Source organism: Entelurus aequoreus, linkage group LG10, assembly GCF_033978785.1.
Source record: "Entelurus aequoreus isolate RoL-2023_Sb linkage group LG10, RoL_Eaeq_v1.1, whole genome shotgun sequence".
Lineage (NCBI taxonomy): Eukaryota > Metazoa > Chordata > Actinopteri > Syngnathiformes > Syngnathidae > Entelurus > Entelurus aequoreus.
Window position 1 is genome coordinate 14555736 of NC_084740.1, and position 17893 is coordinate 14573628.

The following is a 17893-nucleotide window of genomic DNA, read 5'->3' on the forward strand; positions in this document are numbered from 1 at the left end:
TAAAGACGGGGAGACTTAATAATAAATACATCTAATAATATAATAATAATAATGATGTATTATCATGAACTGATAATAATCGGAAGTTAATCCACTTATCCCCACACTGTGAAGTAAAGCAAAAGGTGACATATTTATAATCATATTAAAGTGAAAAATTACAGGTTATATGATTACTCAACATTCTATGGCTACTTTATATCTAATTTGTTTGCACTTTTTTGTAAAAAAAAAAAGCTTTACCAAAGGTAAAGTTTAATGATTTTACATGTGTTTTAACAAGCTTTTTAGTGCATATAAACATATCAAACGTGAGTGTATGCAATGGCGACTTTTGGGTTTCAGTTAGAATGGGGGGGGGGGGGGGGGGGGCTTCAGAAGTCGTGTGTGTATAGGGGCCAAGAATGTTGTGTCCGGACCCATTCAGTTGGGTGAGGGACAGACCAGTGGCTGATGTTAACACTTCCCTGAGACGAAGAAAAATCCAAAATACACTAAAGAAATTCCAACAAAAACATCACTACTGTAATGTTCGTCATATTATATAATACATAACTGGTTTGTAGTAAATATATAGTATATGCAGTATTGGAGCTTGGGTTGGAGTACTACATCTCGGATGTTTCTAGCTCCAAAAAGCCCCACTAATAGTTATAATATATGATCAATCAGTGCTCTGTAGGGCTGTCTTCAACTGAGAAGTTTCATAGCCGAATCTGATTGGTTCGAGTTTATCCGCAGTCGACGATGGACAAAATGTTTTTTTTTTTTCTAAGAGCACCGCTAATGTCCCTTTTATAAACAGACCTCATTTGTGACTTTTTCCACCTCGAAGAAAAAGGCTGAAGCACTCAGATACGCGCTAATAAATGAATTTTTTTGTGAGGTCCTTGGACCGGCCCAAACCGTGGTTGCTGTCATGTCAAATCAAAACAGGAAGTCTTTCCTCAGCAGTGGGAGTCGGCATGCATTCGAAGGTGTATATGGCTCACTTTGCTGTATTAAAAAAAAACATTTTGGATTGTTACGAACGTGCTTTGACTGTCAAAGATGTTGGATAACGTAACATGTGACATTTCTACCTATGTTCTGTACTATGTGTTTCTCAACTAGTGGGTCGGGACACCCTTGGGAATCACGGTGAGGTGTCATTGGGGTCGCGAGCAGCTGGGGAGGTTGTATCTACACCAGGGGTCGGCAACCTTTACCACTCAAAGAGCCATTTTGGCAAGTTTCACAAATTACAGAAAGTAATGGGAGCCACAAAAAAAATTTAAAATGAAAAACACCGCATACAAAGCTTAAATGCTTTATGCTTTGTGCTATGTTAACCAGGGGTCTGCGACACACGCACCGGCACGCACTTTAATGTGGAAATTTAATGTTAGTGCAGACCGCGAGTTTCGTTTAATGTGGAAATTTGATGTTAGTGCAGACCGCGAGTTACGAATGAATGGCGCTTTTGAATGAATGGCACTTGATGGCATCATACTTGCCAACCCTCTCATTTTTCCCGGGAGACTCCCGAATATCAGAGCGTGATGACACTGCATTTGGCGCCCTCTACAGTCTGCCCTAACAACGTACCTGCTCGATTACGTGTGGAATGCAATTTCAGCTTGCTCACGTAAGTGACAGCAAGGCGTACTACCTCAGCAGCCACACATCTTACACTGACGGTACCAATACCCAGAATCCCATGCAGCCCTAACTCTTCCGCTCAACCAACGCACGGAGAGAGGGGGGGGGGGTTGATGTGTGGGCGGATTTGGTGGTAGCGGGGTATATAATGTAGACCGGAAGAGTTAGGGCTGCATGGGATTCTGGGTAATGGTTGTGTTGTGTTTATGTTGTGTTACGGTGGGATGTTCTCCAGAAATGTGTTTTTCATTCTTTTTTGGTGTGGGTTCACAGTGTGGCGCATATTTGTAACGTAACAATGTTAAAGTTGTTTGATGTGGCTACCGTCAGTGTAAGCTGGGTGGCTGATGACTAAGTATGCTTTGCTGTCTCCTGTGTGTGCAAGTAATAACAACATGCAACATGTGACTGGACTGGCACGCTGTATGTAAACGCTATAGAGGACAATTACTGCAGTGCAATTAGGGCACGCCCTTTATTTAGTAAGTAGAGTGTGAATAGGATTATTTTTTCCCTGGGAGTAATCTATGAGAGACACTGAGATCCATAAATCTCCTGGGAAAATCGGGGGGGTCGGCATGTATGTAGCTGAGCCGCATCAGAGTGGTCAAGGAGCCGCATGCGGCGCGGGTTGCCGACCCCTGGTCTACACTGTAGTGTTCATGTTAGGATGATACACAAGCCTGCAGATAGATGCCAGCAGTGCTTAAATATAATCAACAGGCTGCATGTTCTGCCATTTTAGAGTTAGTCAGTACACAGGAACACATACAGTATGTTAGAGAGCTATTAAAAAAAGAAAAGCCTTAGGGATGGACACGTGTGACGGGAATAAAAAGAAAAAGGAGTTGATTAAGGATTACTTTTTTTTTTAGATTTTGAAAACATTACATTTTGCTAAATTTCTATGTAAATAAGGTAGAGATTTGCAATTACATTTAAATTGTTTGTTTGAAACTTTTTTTGTTTCCTCCTTAATTAACATGGACATTACACATTGACGTCCCACTGGGGTGAGTTTTCCTTGCCCGTATGTGGGCTCTGTACCGAGGATGTCGTTGTGGCTTGTACAGCCCTTTGAGACACTTGTGATTTAGGGCTATATAAATAAACATTGATTGATTGATTGATTGATTGATACATAGAACAAACAGTTGAAGAAGAGAAAGTCAAATACAAATACAGATAGGCGGAGTAAATATTGAAAGGGTAAAAGAAAACACATTTTTGGGAGTAATAATAGATGATAAAATTAATTGGATATCTCATGTAAAAAATATACAACATAAAGTAGCAAGAAACACATCGATACTGAATAAAGCAAAACATTTCTAGACCAAAAATCACTTCATATTCTCTACTGCTCGCTAGTGTTACATATCTGACTTATTGTGTAGAAATATGGGGAAACAACTACAAATGTGCGCTTCATTCACTAACTCTGTGACAAAAAAGAGCAATTAGAATAATACATAATGTTGGATATAGAGAACATACAAACCCTTTATTTATTAAATCACAATTATTGAACTTCAACAATTTGGTGCATTTGCAAACAGCTAAAATGATGTATAAAGCAAATTATAACCTGCTACCCAAGAATGTACAACAATTCTTCTCAACAAAAGAGGAGAAATATAACCTTAGAGGAAAATCTAATTTAAAACATTTGTATGCTCGTACAACACTAAAAACCTTTAGCATATCTGTACGTGGAATTAAATTGTGGAATGGATTAACCAAATAAATCCAACAAAGCACCAATATGATTCAGTTTAAGAGACTGTTCAAACTACAAGTGTTCACAAAGTACACAGAACAAGAATCATGATGAAAATCTTGAACCCTTTTTTTTCTTTTTTTTTATTGTGCCAAAGATTAGTTATATCATTTATTTACTATTTATTTGTTCACTGTTCTGTTACAGAGAACAAGGAAATTGGTTAAAATTGCTATGGTATGAAAAGGGGTAGGTTTAAATAAGCTCTGCTTCTTCCTACTCTTATTCGGACGTGCTGTAATGAAACATCAGGAATTGTGTGATGCATTACATTGTATTGTATGCATGTTCGAAATAAACTGCAACTGAACTGAAATGCACTGAACAAACTAGATTTTTATTAACAAGTAAGTTCCCTTTACAGACTAACCTTCACTTGACCAAACGTCCAGTTTATTCTTAGTAATTACCTCAAGTGTTGGACTTCTCAATGTCACCATGTGCCAATACTTGCTGTTTTGTTTGCAGAAGCAATGCATCTCTTGCAGCTATAAGGAGATTCTTTACGCTCTGCTTGGATTGATCATCAACCTTTCTACTCTTACCTCACCTGTCATTCAGGCAAGTCATGTTATTGCAATGTTGAAAAGTCACACCCTTTTGTGAGGGACATTCGATATACTGTATGTGGAAACATGTTCCAGTGCATTATGGTGTTATTTCACATATGAAGGGGTGAGATGCTTGTTACAAGCAGTCTTTTTTTTGTCTTCGTAGGACCACGCGGTCTGCCTGTGTGGCTGCTGCCTGGACCTGCTGAAGGATGACGACCGAGGTGTCGTAACTGTGAGCGATTCTTTTTATAGCCCCCTTACTAAACACTAAAACACTCATTAGAGTTGAATTGGAAGGACCAAAACCCAATAGGTTTTTATGTTTTTTAGAGGTGATTAATGTCTCATTAAAAGTTCAAACTGCATTCTTCAATATTCAGGGGATCTTCTATAACATGGGTTGGCAAACTTTTTGACAAGGAGGTCACATTGTGCTAACATACCTACCTACCTATCTCCAGACATAGGTAATATTATCATGATTTTTAATTTAGACATGTTTACAATGTATAAAACATGTCATGTAATTTGATAAAGCATCTAAAATAATACAATTGCTTATAATAACAGTATGATGATAATGTAGATTACATTCAAGATGCTTTATCATTATTATTAGTATGACGTTAATGTAGATTACATAGTCGATTTCAAACATTTGCACTCAAACCATGTATAACATAGTTTGAGTGTCTAATGGTCTGTTCTACTAAGATCCAAATAAACACGCGCCTAATAAACAGTTTGTACAAACTATAAAATTGTGTGTACTATTTGTGGGCGTGTTGCGTGTAATCTACTAAGACTGTGTGTACAATTGATAACAAGTGCCAAGGTGGTGCAGACCGCCCTATTTAGATTAGGGTTTTGCGTGTTCTACGCAGCTTTCACCATGGATACAATCATATACTGCACATTCATGTTATCATGCTCCCATCTGTGGTGTTTTGCTACTGTATATTTTTAACATGCAACAGACATATACTACTTTTTCTAGGCATTTTAGAGGCAGTCCTGCAGTGCATCTGCAACAAAATCCACTTTTTTAGCATCCATCCATCCATTTTCTACCATGCTGAAGTTACTGTATATATATATATATATATATATATATATATATATATATATATATATATATATATATATATATATATATATATATATATATATATATATATATATATATATATATATATACAAACACACTACCGTTCAAAAGTTTGGGGTCACATTGAAATCTCCTTATTTTTGAAGGAAAAGCACTGTACTTTTCAATGAAGATAACTTTAAACTAGTCTTAACCCTTGTGTGGTGTTCATATTGTTGTTACTCAGCCAGTGTTTGTGGGTCTGATGGACCCGTTGCATTTTGTGGCTTTTAATGCCTCACAATCAAACACTTTTATGTTAAAATACTGACTTATCCCTAAAAACATCTGTAATTAAGTGCTTCGAGAGGCTGGTAAAGGAATACATTGTCTCCAGAGTTCCCCCCACATTCGACCCATACCAGTTTGTTTATCGCCCTAACTGCTCCACAGAGGACGCCATCTCCTCTGCACTCCACCTGAGCTTAGCACATCTGGAAGGAAAGGACACACACGTGCGGATGTTTTTTCTGGATTTCAACTCGGCATTCAACACCATCATCCCGCAGCACTTGGTGAGCAAACTGGACACCCTTGGATTCAGTACCCCCCTATGCAACTGGCTGCTTGACTTCCTCACAGACAGACCACAGTCTGTGAGAGTGGGCAACAACACCTCCAGTGCCATCTCCCTAAACACCGGCTCCCCCCAGGGCTGCGTCCTGAGTCCGCTGCTGTTCACGTTGATGACCCATGACTGCTGCGCCAGGTCCACTACTAACCACATTGTGAAGTATGCGGACGACACGACAGTAGTGGGCCTCATCCGTGACAACAACGACATGAACTACAGGGAGGAGGTGAAACATCTGGTTGACTGGTGCAGAACCAACAACCTGGTCCTGAACGTCGACAAGACCAAGGAGATCATCGTCGACTTCAGGAAGCACCAGTCCAGCCACGCTCCACTCTTCATCAACGGCGCAGCGGTGGAGATGGTAAGCAGCACCAAGTTCCTGGGGGTGCAGATAACTGACAATATGACCTGGTCCCTACACACCGGAGCTCTTGTAAAAAGAGCTCAGCAGCGCATGCACTTTTTGCGTCGGATGAAAAGAGCACAGCTCCCTCCCCCCATTCTCACCACATTCTACAGAGGCACTATAGAGAGCCTACTGACCAACTGCATCTCTGTCTGGACTGGAGCCTGCAGTGCCTCAGACTAGAAGTCTCTGCAGAGAGTGGTGAGGACGGCGGAAAAGATCATCAGGACTCCTCTTCCTTCTATCCAGGAGATCGCAAAAAGCCGCTGCCTGACCAGGGCTCAGAAAATCTGCAGAGACTCCTCCCACCCCTACCAAGGACTGTTTTCACTGCTGGACTCTAGAAAGAGGTCCGCAGCCTCTGTAGCAGAACCTCCAGGTTCTGTAACAGCTTCTTCCTTCAGGCCGTAAGACTCTTGAACGCATCATAATAATCCCCTCAATTCCCCCCAAAAATGGATGAACTCGCTGGAATATAAAGACAATATAACATACATCCATAAACGTGGATGCATATGCAAAAGTGCAATATATTTATCTGTACAGTAATCTATTTATTTATATCTGCACCCTATTGCTTTTTTATCCTGCACTGCCAACCAGCTAATGCAACGAAATTGCGTTCTTATCTGTACTGTAAAGTTCAAATTTGAACGACAATAAAAAGTAAGTCAAAGTCTAAGTCTAAGACCCACAAACACTGGCTGAGTAACAACAATATGAACGTTGCATGGAAATTTCTCTGCCGGTTTCTGCATCCCACAGGGATTCTTCTTTTGTGTTTCTGCACCTGCGGTTCCCACACAAGGTTGCAACATTGTTTGTCAACACTGTCTGCGCTCATTTTGTCGCACATTTGACACTCTGATGTTTTGTGTACCTACACTCTGTCCTCCCCGTCTAGACCTGCTGTGTGTGTGTGTGTGTGTGTGTGTGTGTGTGTGTGTGTGTGTGTGTGTGTGTGTGTGTGTGTGTGTGTGTGTGTGTGTGTGTGTGTGTGTGCGTCCGTGTGTGTGTGTGTGTGTGTGTCTTACACAGGGTGTGTGTGACGCGTCTAGTGCGGTAGAAGTAGAGAGATGTCTGTAGATGGTGCATGTTGCATGTTGCATGTTGCTTTCTGCTTGCTACTCTCTGCTTACAGCTACCGCCGCCAGCTATCCCCCCTCGGGAGGAGAAAAGAGGAGCCGAGTGCGCAAGTCTCCTCCTGTTGGTACAAAGCCTCTCCACCACCAAGACTCCTTCAGTGCCTCCTCGTGGCCGCACACGGATAAGGGTCTTTGCAGACCCCGAACTAAACTGAAGGGGATCTCGTAGCAGCAGTGGGCCCCAGAGACGTGGCGTATAGGCCCACCATTGTGTGGAACACGCCCTGACGCCCGTCAACCCTGCCCCAACTATGGGTAAATAGCCCCATTGCCTTGTGGGTCAGCTTATTTAGGCAAAGGCTAAGGGAGCACACCCTGACAGAAAAGCAATGTGCAGTCATGATGGGGGGCTGGTCGTCATGGGCTCACCCACGCCACCGGGTTTACCTCATTGTGGTGAAGATAGTGCTACTGGAAAAAGCGCATCTCCTTTGGCACTTAAATATCTCCTTGCGCAGGTACCCACTTCTGACCATGGTGAACAGTACCTGGACTAACATCTGGTTGAAGTCTGACGGCGATGGGGTTTCTGGCAACGGGAGCAGGTTTGAATGGACTGGAAGCTCTTAGCTAGAACCCTGCACGGCAGCAGCACAGGGTATAGGTCGCTGACAGCTCGGTTGAGTGGAAGCTGTTTTCGGCAGACCCCTGTGTGTTTGAGCAGCCTTATTTAGGGACGGCACTGCTCACCTCAATTGAGGACGGGCCTAGAAAAGGTGGCCTAAAAATTGCCCACTCAATCTCGCCTGGATAGGATACCACACCTATCGGGCCATTCCATACCTGCGGTCGAAATAAATAAAAAAAATCATGCAACTTGAAACTGGCAACATGGAATGTAAGGACTCTCCTGGACTCGTACGGCAGATCTGACAGACCTCACAGAAGAACTGCCTTGGTTGCTGCAGAGCTGAATCGCTACAACATTGACATTGCAGCCCTGAGTGAGACTAGGATCCTGGATGAAGGCTCTCTAACTGAAGAAGGTATGGGCTACACATTCTGCTGGAAAGGCTACCCCTCAGGAGGACAACATCTGCATGGTGTAGGACTGGCCATCAAAAACACACTGCTGCCAAGACTCACTGAAACACCTGTCGGCATTAGTGAAAGACTAATGACCCTCCGTATCCCCCTGGTCAGGAATCGCTACGACACACTTCTCAGTGCTTTTGCACCGACCCTGCCATCTGAGAGTGAGGTCAAAGATTCCTTCTACCAGTCACTTGATGAGGCTCTCTGCCGGATCCCCAAGAATGACAAGATTTTCTTGCTTGGGGATTTTAATGCCCGAGTGGGACAGAACAGCAGGATATGGAGTGGAGTACTTGGCAGACATGGGGTTGGTCAGGTTAACTCAAATGGAATGAGACTGCTTACTCTCTGCTCAGAGCATAACCTGACCATAACCAACACCATCTTCCAGCAGAAGGCTAAATATAAGACTTTATGGATGCACCCCCGTTCTAAACATTGGCACCTGATAGATTATATCATAGTGAGGCGTAGTGACATCAAAGACGTCCTCATCACCCGTGCCATGAGAGGTGCAGAGTGCTGGACAGATCATCATTTGATTATGACCAATGTCCACATGCAAGTGCGCCCTCCCTTGAGACGGCGAGGACCCAAAAGGAAGAAGCTAGACTGCGCCCGCCTGGAAAACCCTGATCCAAGAAATGACTTTCGCCGCTCCCTGGCTGAGAAACTTGGGGCGGTGGAGTCTTCCTTGAACTCTTCTGAGAACTCCATTGACCAGAACTGGAACTCTATCAGATCGGCTCTCTATGAGGCATCAGCCCAAACAATTGGCTTCAAGAGCAAGAACCACCAAGACTGGTTTGATGAAAACTCGGACACCATCCATGTCCTGTTGAAGGATATGCACAAAGCACACAGGGCAACCCTAGAGAACCCTTCATCCAGTAGCGCCAGGCAGAAATGGCAGAGAGCTCGAGGAGAAGTGCAAAGGGCTGTTAGGAGGATGCAGAATGAGTGGTGGAGAAAAAAGGCACATGAAATCCAAACCTTTGCCGATAAAAATGACATGCATAACTTTTACAATGCTGTCAAGAAGACTTACGGCCCAACAAACCGCTACATCACTCCCCTGAAAACAGCAGACGGCCTGTCAACCTTGAAGGACCAACCTAGCATCCTGCTGAGATGGGCGGAACACTTTAGCACCCTGTTGAATCAGGAATCTGATGCAGACCCCACTGTTCTGGATGAACTGCCTACACTTCCCGTCATGCACAATTTGGACGAGCCCCCAACCTTCCTGGAGGTCCGATCAGCTACCCGCTCCCTCAAAAACAACAAATCCCCCGGTAATGACAACATCCCGGCTGAACTACTGAAGCAAGGAGGATACTTCTGCACAAGAACATTGCACCAGTACATCACAAAGATCTGGGCTGAAGAGAACGTCCCACAACAATGGAGAGACGCCAATGTTGTCACTATTTACAAGAACAAGGGTGACAAGGCTGTCTGTGGCAACAGTAGGGGCATTTCACTCCTTGCTGTTGCCGGTAAAGTCCTGGCAAAAGTGATGCTCCAGAGGCTGATTAATAACATCACTGAGTCGATACTGCCTGAATCACAGTGCATGTTTAGAAAGAATAGGAGCACAGTGGACATGATTTTCACAGCTAGACAGCTGCGGGAAAAATGTAGGGAACAACATCAGGACCTATTCATGGCCTTTGTCGACCTCTCCAAAGCCTTCGACACTGTTCAGAGAGAACTTCTATGGGAAGTCCTCCTCAAGTTTGGCTGTCCCATTAAGTTTGTTAACATCCTCCGTCAGTTTCATGATGGAATGACTGCTCGAGTGACCATAGGAGGTCAAGAGTCTGCCCCCTTCCCTGTACATACAGGAGTAAGGCAGGGGTGTGTACTAGCACCAGTGCTTTTTAACATCTTCTTGCTATGTGTTACCAAGCTTCTCCACAAAGAGATTGAGGACAGCAGCGGTGTGACAGTGGACTTTCGTCGAGATGGCAACCTTTTTAATATCAGGAGGCTTAGGCTACCACCAAACTGCCGAGGGAGAGAATTGTTGAGATGCAGTACGCAGATGACTGTGTTCTTGTATCTCACAGCCCACAAGACCTCCAGTCTGTTCTTGCGGCTGCGGTGAGAGCATACAGCAGGATGGGACTGACCGTCAACACCAGCAAGACAGAAGTAGTTTGCCAGTGGAGCTCCAACAAGCCATCTACATCACCTGTCTTCATTGTTTCTGGAGAACAAATACCAATCGTTCCATCCTTCAGATACCTGGGAAGCATTCTTTCTGATGACAACACTGTTGATAGTGAGGTCCAGAACAGGATCAAGCAGGCAGCGGCAGCTTTTGGGAGACTCAGGCGTCGGGTCTTCCAAAACAAGAACCTCCATCTCCACACAAAGGTCTCTGTCTATCAAGCTATCTGCCTCACTACCTTCCTCTACAGCTGTGAAGCCTGGGTAACCTAGAGCCGTCACATCAAGGCCCTAGAGCAGTTCCACATACGCTGCCTTCAGCGCATCCTGGGGATCACATGGCGTGATCGTGTGCCCCACTCTGAAATACTCTCAAAAACCAACTGCAGGAGTATTGAGGCCATGATCACCCTGCACCAACTACGATGGCTGGGCCACGTAGTAAGGATGCCCTCAGACCGCCTGCCTCGCAAAGTGTTGTACGGCCAGCTACACCATGGTCGTCGCTCTGCTGGAGGGCAGAAGAAACGATATAAAGACCAGCTGAAGACTGCACTAAGGAAGTGTAAAATCAGACCTGAGGCCCTGGAGGGTGTGGCTGCTGATCGTAACACCTGGCGTCAGCTGTGTCAGGATGGCACCCGCCTGCTGGAGGAGAATAGGACAGCCAAGAGACAGGAGAGAAGACTCAGGAGGAATACACCTACGGTTGCCGTTTCCACCACCACCACCACATTTACATGCCCTACCTGCAGTAGGGTTTGTTTATCCAGGATAGGGCTATTCAGCCACCAACGAACTCACCGATAGATGTGGATGTCGTCATCGGACTCGATGACCAACCATAAGCAAGTGTGTGTGTGTTACACAGAACATCAATTTCCACACTTTTATTAGCCCCGGGTCCAGTGGACCCCGGACATCTTATATGTAATAGAAATGTGTAGGGGGGGGGTGTATGGTGTGTGTTTATTAAATATGTATTCTGATATATGTTCTTCACAGAAAATGAGCCAAAGCCAGTGAGTCTCAGTTTGAAAAATTCATTCAATCAATCAATCAATGTTTATTTATATAGCCCTAAATCACAAGTGTCTCAAAGGGCTGTACAAGCCACAACGACATCCTCGGTACAGAGCCCACATACGGGCAAGGAAAAACTCACCCCAGTGGGACGTCGGCGAATGACTATGAGAAACCTTGGAGAGGACCGCATATGTGGGTAACCCCCCCCCTCTAGGGGAGACCGAAAGCAACGGATGTCGAGTGGGTCTGACATAACATTGTGAAAGTCCAGTCCACAGTGGATCCAACACATCAGCGGGAGTCCAGTCCACAGCGGGGCCAACAGGAAACCATCCCGAGCGGAGACGGGTCAGCAGCGCAGAGATGTCCCCAACCGATGCACAGGCTAGTGGTCCACCCGGGGTCCCGGCTCTGGACAGCCAGCACTTCATCCATGGCCACCGGACCTATGCAACTCCCCCTCGCAAGGGACAGGGGAGAAGAGGAGAGAAGAAAAGAAACGGCAGATCAACTGGTCTAAAAAAGGGGGGGTCTATTTAAAGGCTAGATTATACAAATGAGTTTTAAGATGGGACTTAAATGCTTCTACTGAGGTAGCATCTCTAACTGTTACCGGGAGGGCATTCCAGAGTACTGGAGCCCGAATAGAAAACGCTCTACAGCCCGCAGACTTTTTTTTGGCTCTGGGAATCACTAATAAGCCGGAGTTCTTTGAACGCAGATTTCTTGTCGGGACATATGGTACAATACAATCGGCGAGATAGGCTGGAGCTAAACCGTGTAATATTTTATACGTAAGTAGTAAAACCTTAAAGTCGCATCTTAAGTGCACAGGAAGCCAGTGTAAGTGAGCCAGTATAGGCGTAATATGATCAAACTTTCTTGTTTTTGTCAAAAGCCTTGCAGCCGCATTTTGTACCAACTGTAATCTTTTAATGCTAGACATAGGGAGGCCCGAAAATAATACGTTACAGTAATCGAGACGAGACGTAACGAACGCATGAATAATGATCTCAGCGTCGCTAGTGGACAAGATGGAACGAATTTTAGCGATATTACGGAGATGAAAGAAGGCCGTTTTAGTAACACTCTTAATGTGTGACTCAAACGAGAGAGTTGGGTCGAAGTTAATACCCAGATTCTTTACCGAGTCTCCTTGTTTAATTGTTTGGTTGTCAAATGTTAAGGTGGTATTATTAAATAGATGTTGGTGTCTAGCAGGACCGATAATCAGCATTTCCGTTTTCTTAGCGTTGAGTTGCAAAAAGTTAGCGGACATCCATTGTTTAATTTCATTAAGACACGCCTCCAGCTGACTACAATCCGGCGTGTTGGTCAGCTTTAGGGGCATGTAGAGTTGAGTGTCATCAGCATAACAGTGAAAGCTAACACCGTACTTGCGTATGATGTCACCCAGCGGCAGCATGTAAATACTAAAGAGTGCAGGGCCAAGAACCGAACCCTGGGGAACTCCGCACGTTACCTTGACATAGTCCGAGGTCACATTGTTATGGGAGACGCACTGCATCCTGTCAGTAAGATAAGAGTTAAACCAAGACAAGGCTAAGTCTGACATACCAATACGTGTTTTGATACGCTCTAATAAAATATTATGATCGACGGTATCGAAAGCGGCGCTAAGATCAAGAAGCAGCAACATAGATGACGCATCAGAATCCATCGTTAGCAATAGATCATTAGTCATTTTTGCGAGGGCTGTCTCCGTAGAGTGATTTGCCCTGAAACCGGATTGAAAAGGTTCACAGAGATTGTTAGTCACTAAGTGTTCATTTAGCTGCTGTGCAACAGTTTTTTCGAGAATTTTGGAAATAAACGGAAGGTGGGAGACCGGTCGGTAGTTTACCATGAGGTCAGGATCGAGGTTAGGTCTTTTGAGCAGAGGATGAATAACCGCTTTTTTGAATGCTAGGGGAACAGTGCCGGAGGAAAGTGATAAGTTTATAATATTTAACACTGATGGACCTAATAATACAATTAATTGTATCATTTTTCTTTTAATAAAAACCGAAAACGGGTCCCACAGACCCGAACACCACACAAGTGTTAACTTTAAAGAAATACACTCTATACATTGCTAATGTGGTAAATGACTATTCTAGCTGCAAATGTCTGGTTTTTGGTGCAATATCTACATAGGTGTATAGAGGCCCATTTCCAGCAACTATCACTCCAGTGTTCTAATGGTACAATGTGTTTGCTCAGTGGTTAGAGTGTCCGCCCTGAGATCGGTAGGTTGGAGTTCAAATCCCAGCCGAGTCATACCAAAGACTATAAAAATGGGACCCATCACCTCCCTGCTTGGCACTCAGCATCAAGGGTTGGAATTGGGGGTTAAATCACCAAAATGATTCCCGGGCGAGGCGCCGCTGCTGCCCACTGCTCCCCAAGGGGATGGGTCAAATGCAGAGGACAAATTTCACCACACCTAGTGTGTGTGTGACAATCATTGGTACTTTAACTTTAACTTTAACTCATTGGCTCAGAAGGCTAATTGATGATTAGAAAACCCTTGTGCAATCATGTTCACACATCTGAAAACAGTTTAGCTCGTTACAGAAGCTACAAAACTGACCTTCCTTTCAGCAGATTGAGTTTCTGGAGCATCACATTTGTGGGGTCAATTAAACGCTCAAAATGGCCAAAAAAGAGAACTTTCATCTGAAACTCGACAGTCTATTCTTGTTCTTAGAAATGAAGGCTATTCCACAAATTTTTTGGGTGACCCCAAACTTTTGAACGGTAGTGTATATATATATATATATATATATATATATATATATATATATATATATATATATATATATATATATATATATATATATATATTACGTCTTTAAAATAAACAAAAAACGCTTGCAAAATGGCCAAATCAAATTCATTTTAATTGGCTCCTTAAATCATCCAGAAGCAATAAAATTATGAAATGATAAACAATAGGTTTAATATTATTATCTCTGACAGTCCATATATGTTGACAAACATACGTAGGCCTGAGCTGCTGATCAATCGCCTCCACATTTCACACATGCTAAATAAAGACAGAGATCCCGCAGAACAGTTTTAGTCTTGATAAATTACACTGTGATTACATTTGCATTTTCTCATCCCAGTAATGTGGGAGTTGTGATCATCCTATATTTTGCAGGTGTTTTTTAATCAGGGCTGTCAAATTATTAGAATATTTAATTGTGATTAATCGCATTGTCCCTAGTTAACTCAAAATTAATCAGGATAATCACATATGGATAACATTTTTCATCATCAAGTGTCCTACAGGCAGATGATTTTCAAGTTCTTCAAAATATGACGGGACAATTAGTTTGCTTTAACGACATGTTTATGAAAAATTATGTTTTTTTTCAAACAGCTCAACACAAAACGGACATAAACATACCTTTAATGACAATAAAAAAATGACCTGCAGTGCATTGGAGCCCTTGCATTCAGAGGAGAGGAGCTACTCGTCCGTGTTTAGATACCACTTTTGTGCATTCATTGTGACGATCTGTCACTTCACTGGTTCTGGTTCCTTGTTTGGTGTTTATTTCCTGTCAGCGCTCTTATTTTTGTTCCCCTTCCGTCATGTCTCCCTGAGCGCTCGTTTCCCTCACCTGTCCCTGATTGGCAGCCTGGCACACCTTGTTGCAGTTGCCAATCAGGCGGCTATTTATGCCTGCCTCGCCTGTTCGTCAGTGCTCGAAGATTGATTATGTTTAGGACCTATTGCATGCATGACTGCTTTTCCCTATTTTGAGTATATTAAGACTCTTACCTGCACATCGTTCTCCTGTTTCTTGCATCTTGGGGTCACAACTACCAAAGCCATGCCAGTTTCACATTAATAACACAAAATGTGGATTGTTGCGATCATTGTTTGATTGTCAAATATGTTTGGTAATGTAATTGGTGATATTTCTACCCGGATAAATGCTTCAGATAGTCATGATCCATCACCTGGGTCATGGCATGATTTAGGTTTGGTAGTTTTTCTGTTTTAGTCTGTTTCCTGGGTGCACCGTCTTTCCCTGTTTACTGTTGGTTTCCATGGGCACTGATTCTCCTCACCTGTCTTTGTTTAGCAATTAGTGTCCACACCAGGTGTTTTGGTTGATCACTCCCCTTTATAGTTTTCTGTCACCCAGCATTAGTTGCTGGGTCAATGTTTGCTATAGGCAACATTTACCATACCATACCAACTTTATTTATAAAGCCCTTTAAAAACAACCACAGTTGAAGAACAAAGAAATAGAAGCAAAGGACAGACTAAAAAATAACATTTAAAACAGAAGTAAAATACACATTGAAAAAGCAAATGCAAATGAACTAAGAACAATTTGTTAGATAAAAAGCAGTTAAAAAGTTAAAAACAGTTAAAACATTTACGTTCTCCTGGTTTTTCCCCTCGCTCTAGTGATTTGTTTACACACTAGCATTCCTCGTTTTTTCACCATTGGTGACATTTTTTTTTTTTCTTGTTAGCGTCCTCAGTTTTGTATTTTTTGTCCTGCGTTTTAATTTATTAAAAAGAAAAGCTTTATCTTACCTGCACGCCGCTCCTGCTTGTTTCCTGCGTTGGAGGGAACATGACAATCGCAGCTATGCGACGCAGACGTAACACTGATATTTTGTACATTACATGTTTTACAAGATAATGGTGTTCATATCTTTGTATTAGGGTTGTCCCGATACCAATATTTTGGTAGCGGTACCGGTACCAAAATGTATTTCGATACTTTTCTATACTTTTCTAAATAAAGGGGACCACAAAAAATGGCATTACAGGCTTTATTTTAACAAAAAATCTTATGGTACATTAAACAAATGTTTCTTATTGCAATTTTGTCCTTAAATAAAATGGTGTACATACAAGACAACTTTTCTTTTATTAGTAAGTAAGCAAACAAAGGCTCCTAATTCAACTGCTGACGCAATCAGTAACTTATTGTGTCATTTCTCATTCTATTATTTTGTCAAAATTGTTAAGGACAAGCTTTAAAAGGGGATTATTAATCTACTTGTTCATTTATTGTTAATATCTGCTTATTTTCTCTTTTAACATGTTCTATCTACACTTCTGTTAAAATGTAATAATCACTTATTCTTCTGTTGTTGAGATGCTTTACATTAGTTCTGGATGATACCACAAATTACTAATTAAGTGTTAACATTTGAGTGGGCCCGGGGCCCCTTCGGAGTGGAAAAGTTGGGCCTCGTTGTCAAAAAGGTTAAGAACCCGTGCCTTGAATCAGCTGGTGTCTTTTAAAAAAATATTTTTATCCTTTTCCTGTACTACCCATTTCTCCTGAAAAAGGCCATTTTCTTTGAATGCTCTGTCTATGATAGTGTTTCCCTCCCGCCAACTAAAAATATCACTTCTTTATACACTCTACATACTGAAACTATACTTTTTCATGGACGCCCCTGCTTATTTCAGCAAGACAATGCCAAGCCACGTGTTACAACAGTGTGGCTTCATAGTAAAAGAGTGCGGGTACTAGACTGGCCTGCCTGTACTCCAGACCTGTCTCCCATTGAAAATGTGTGGCGTATTATGAAGCCTAAAATACCACAACGGAGACCCCCGGACTGTTGAACAACTTAAGCTGTACATCAAGCAAGAATGGGAAATAATTCCATCTGAAAAGCTTCAAAAATTGGTCTCCTCCTTTCCCAAACATTTACTGAGTGTTGTTAAAAGAAAAGGCCATGTAACACAGTGGTAAAGATGCCCCTGTGCCAACTTTTTTGCAATGTGTTGCTGCCATTAAATTCTAAGTTAATGATTATTTGCAACAAAAAACAATTACGTTTCTCAGCTTGAACATTAAATATCATGTCTTTGCAGTCTATTCAATTGAATATATGTTGAAAAGGATTTGCAAATCATTGTATTCTGTTTTTATTTACGATTTACACAAAGTGCCAACTTCACTGGTTTTGGGTTTTGTCTATATTACGATACACAATCCAGCCTATATCACAGTATATTATTTGACGTATAAATGATAACAGAACCATTTCAAAACGGGTTACAAAGGCTCCTAATATGTCTGCTGACATATGCGCTAACATATTGCGATTGTATCATTTTCTCAAATCTGGTATTGGTCTATCTGCTAATCTACTGTTAATAGCTAGTTACTTTTTGTTGTAATATGGTTCTATCTACACTTCTGTTACATTGTAATACGCACGTATGTTTCTGTTGTTCAGATATTTCACATCAGTTGTGGGTGATCCTACAAATTTGGGTAACGATCCAATACCAAGTAGTTCTATGATAGTGTTTCCCTCCCGCCAACTAAAGAAATCACGTTTTTATACACTCTACATACTGAAACTGTACTTTTCTTTTCTTTTCCTTTTGCCTATTCCTTGAACAGCCA

At 42.4% G+C, this 17893-nt stretch overlaps 1 protein-coding gene across 1 annotated transcript in view; it reads left to right on the plus strand.

Moving 5' to 3' along the window:
• ttc12 (tetratricopeptide repeat domain 12) overlaps window positions 1-17893 on the plus strand; it is an 86783-nt gene that overhangs the window by 48976 nt on the left and 19914 nt on the right. Inside the window, exons 16-17 of the mRNA XM_062060186.1 lie at window positions 3890-3982; window positions 4139-4207. Coding sequence (XP_061916170.1) covers window positions 3890-3982; window positions 4139-4207 — 162 coding nt within the window. The remainder of the gene's footprint in view (window positions 1-3889; window positions 3983-4138; window positions 4208-17893) is intronic.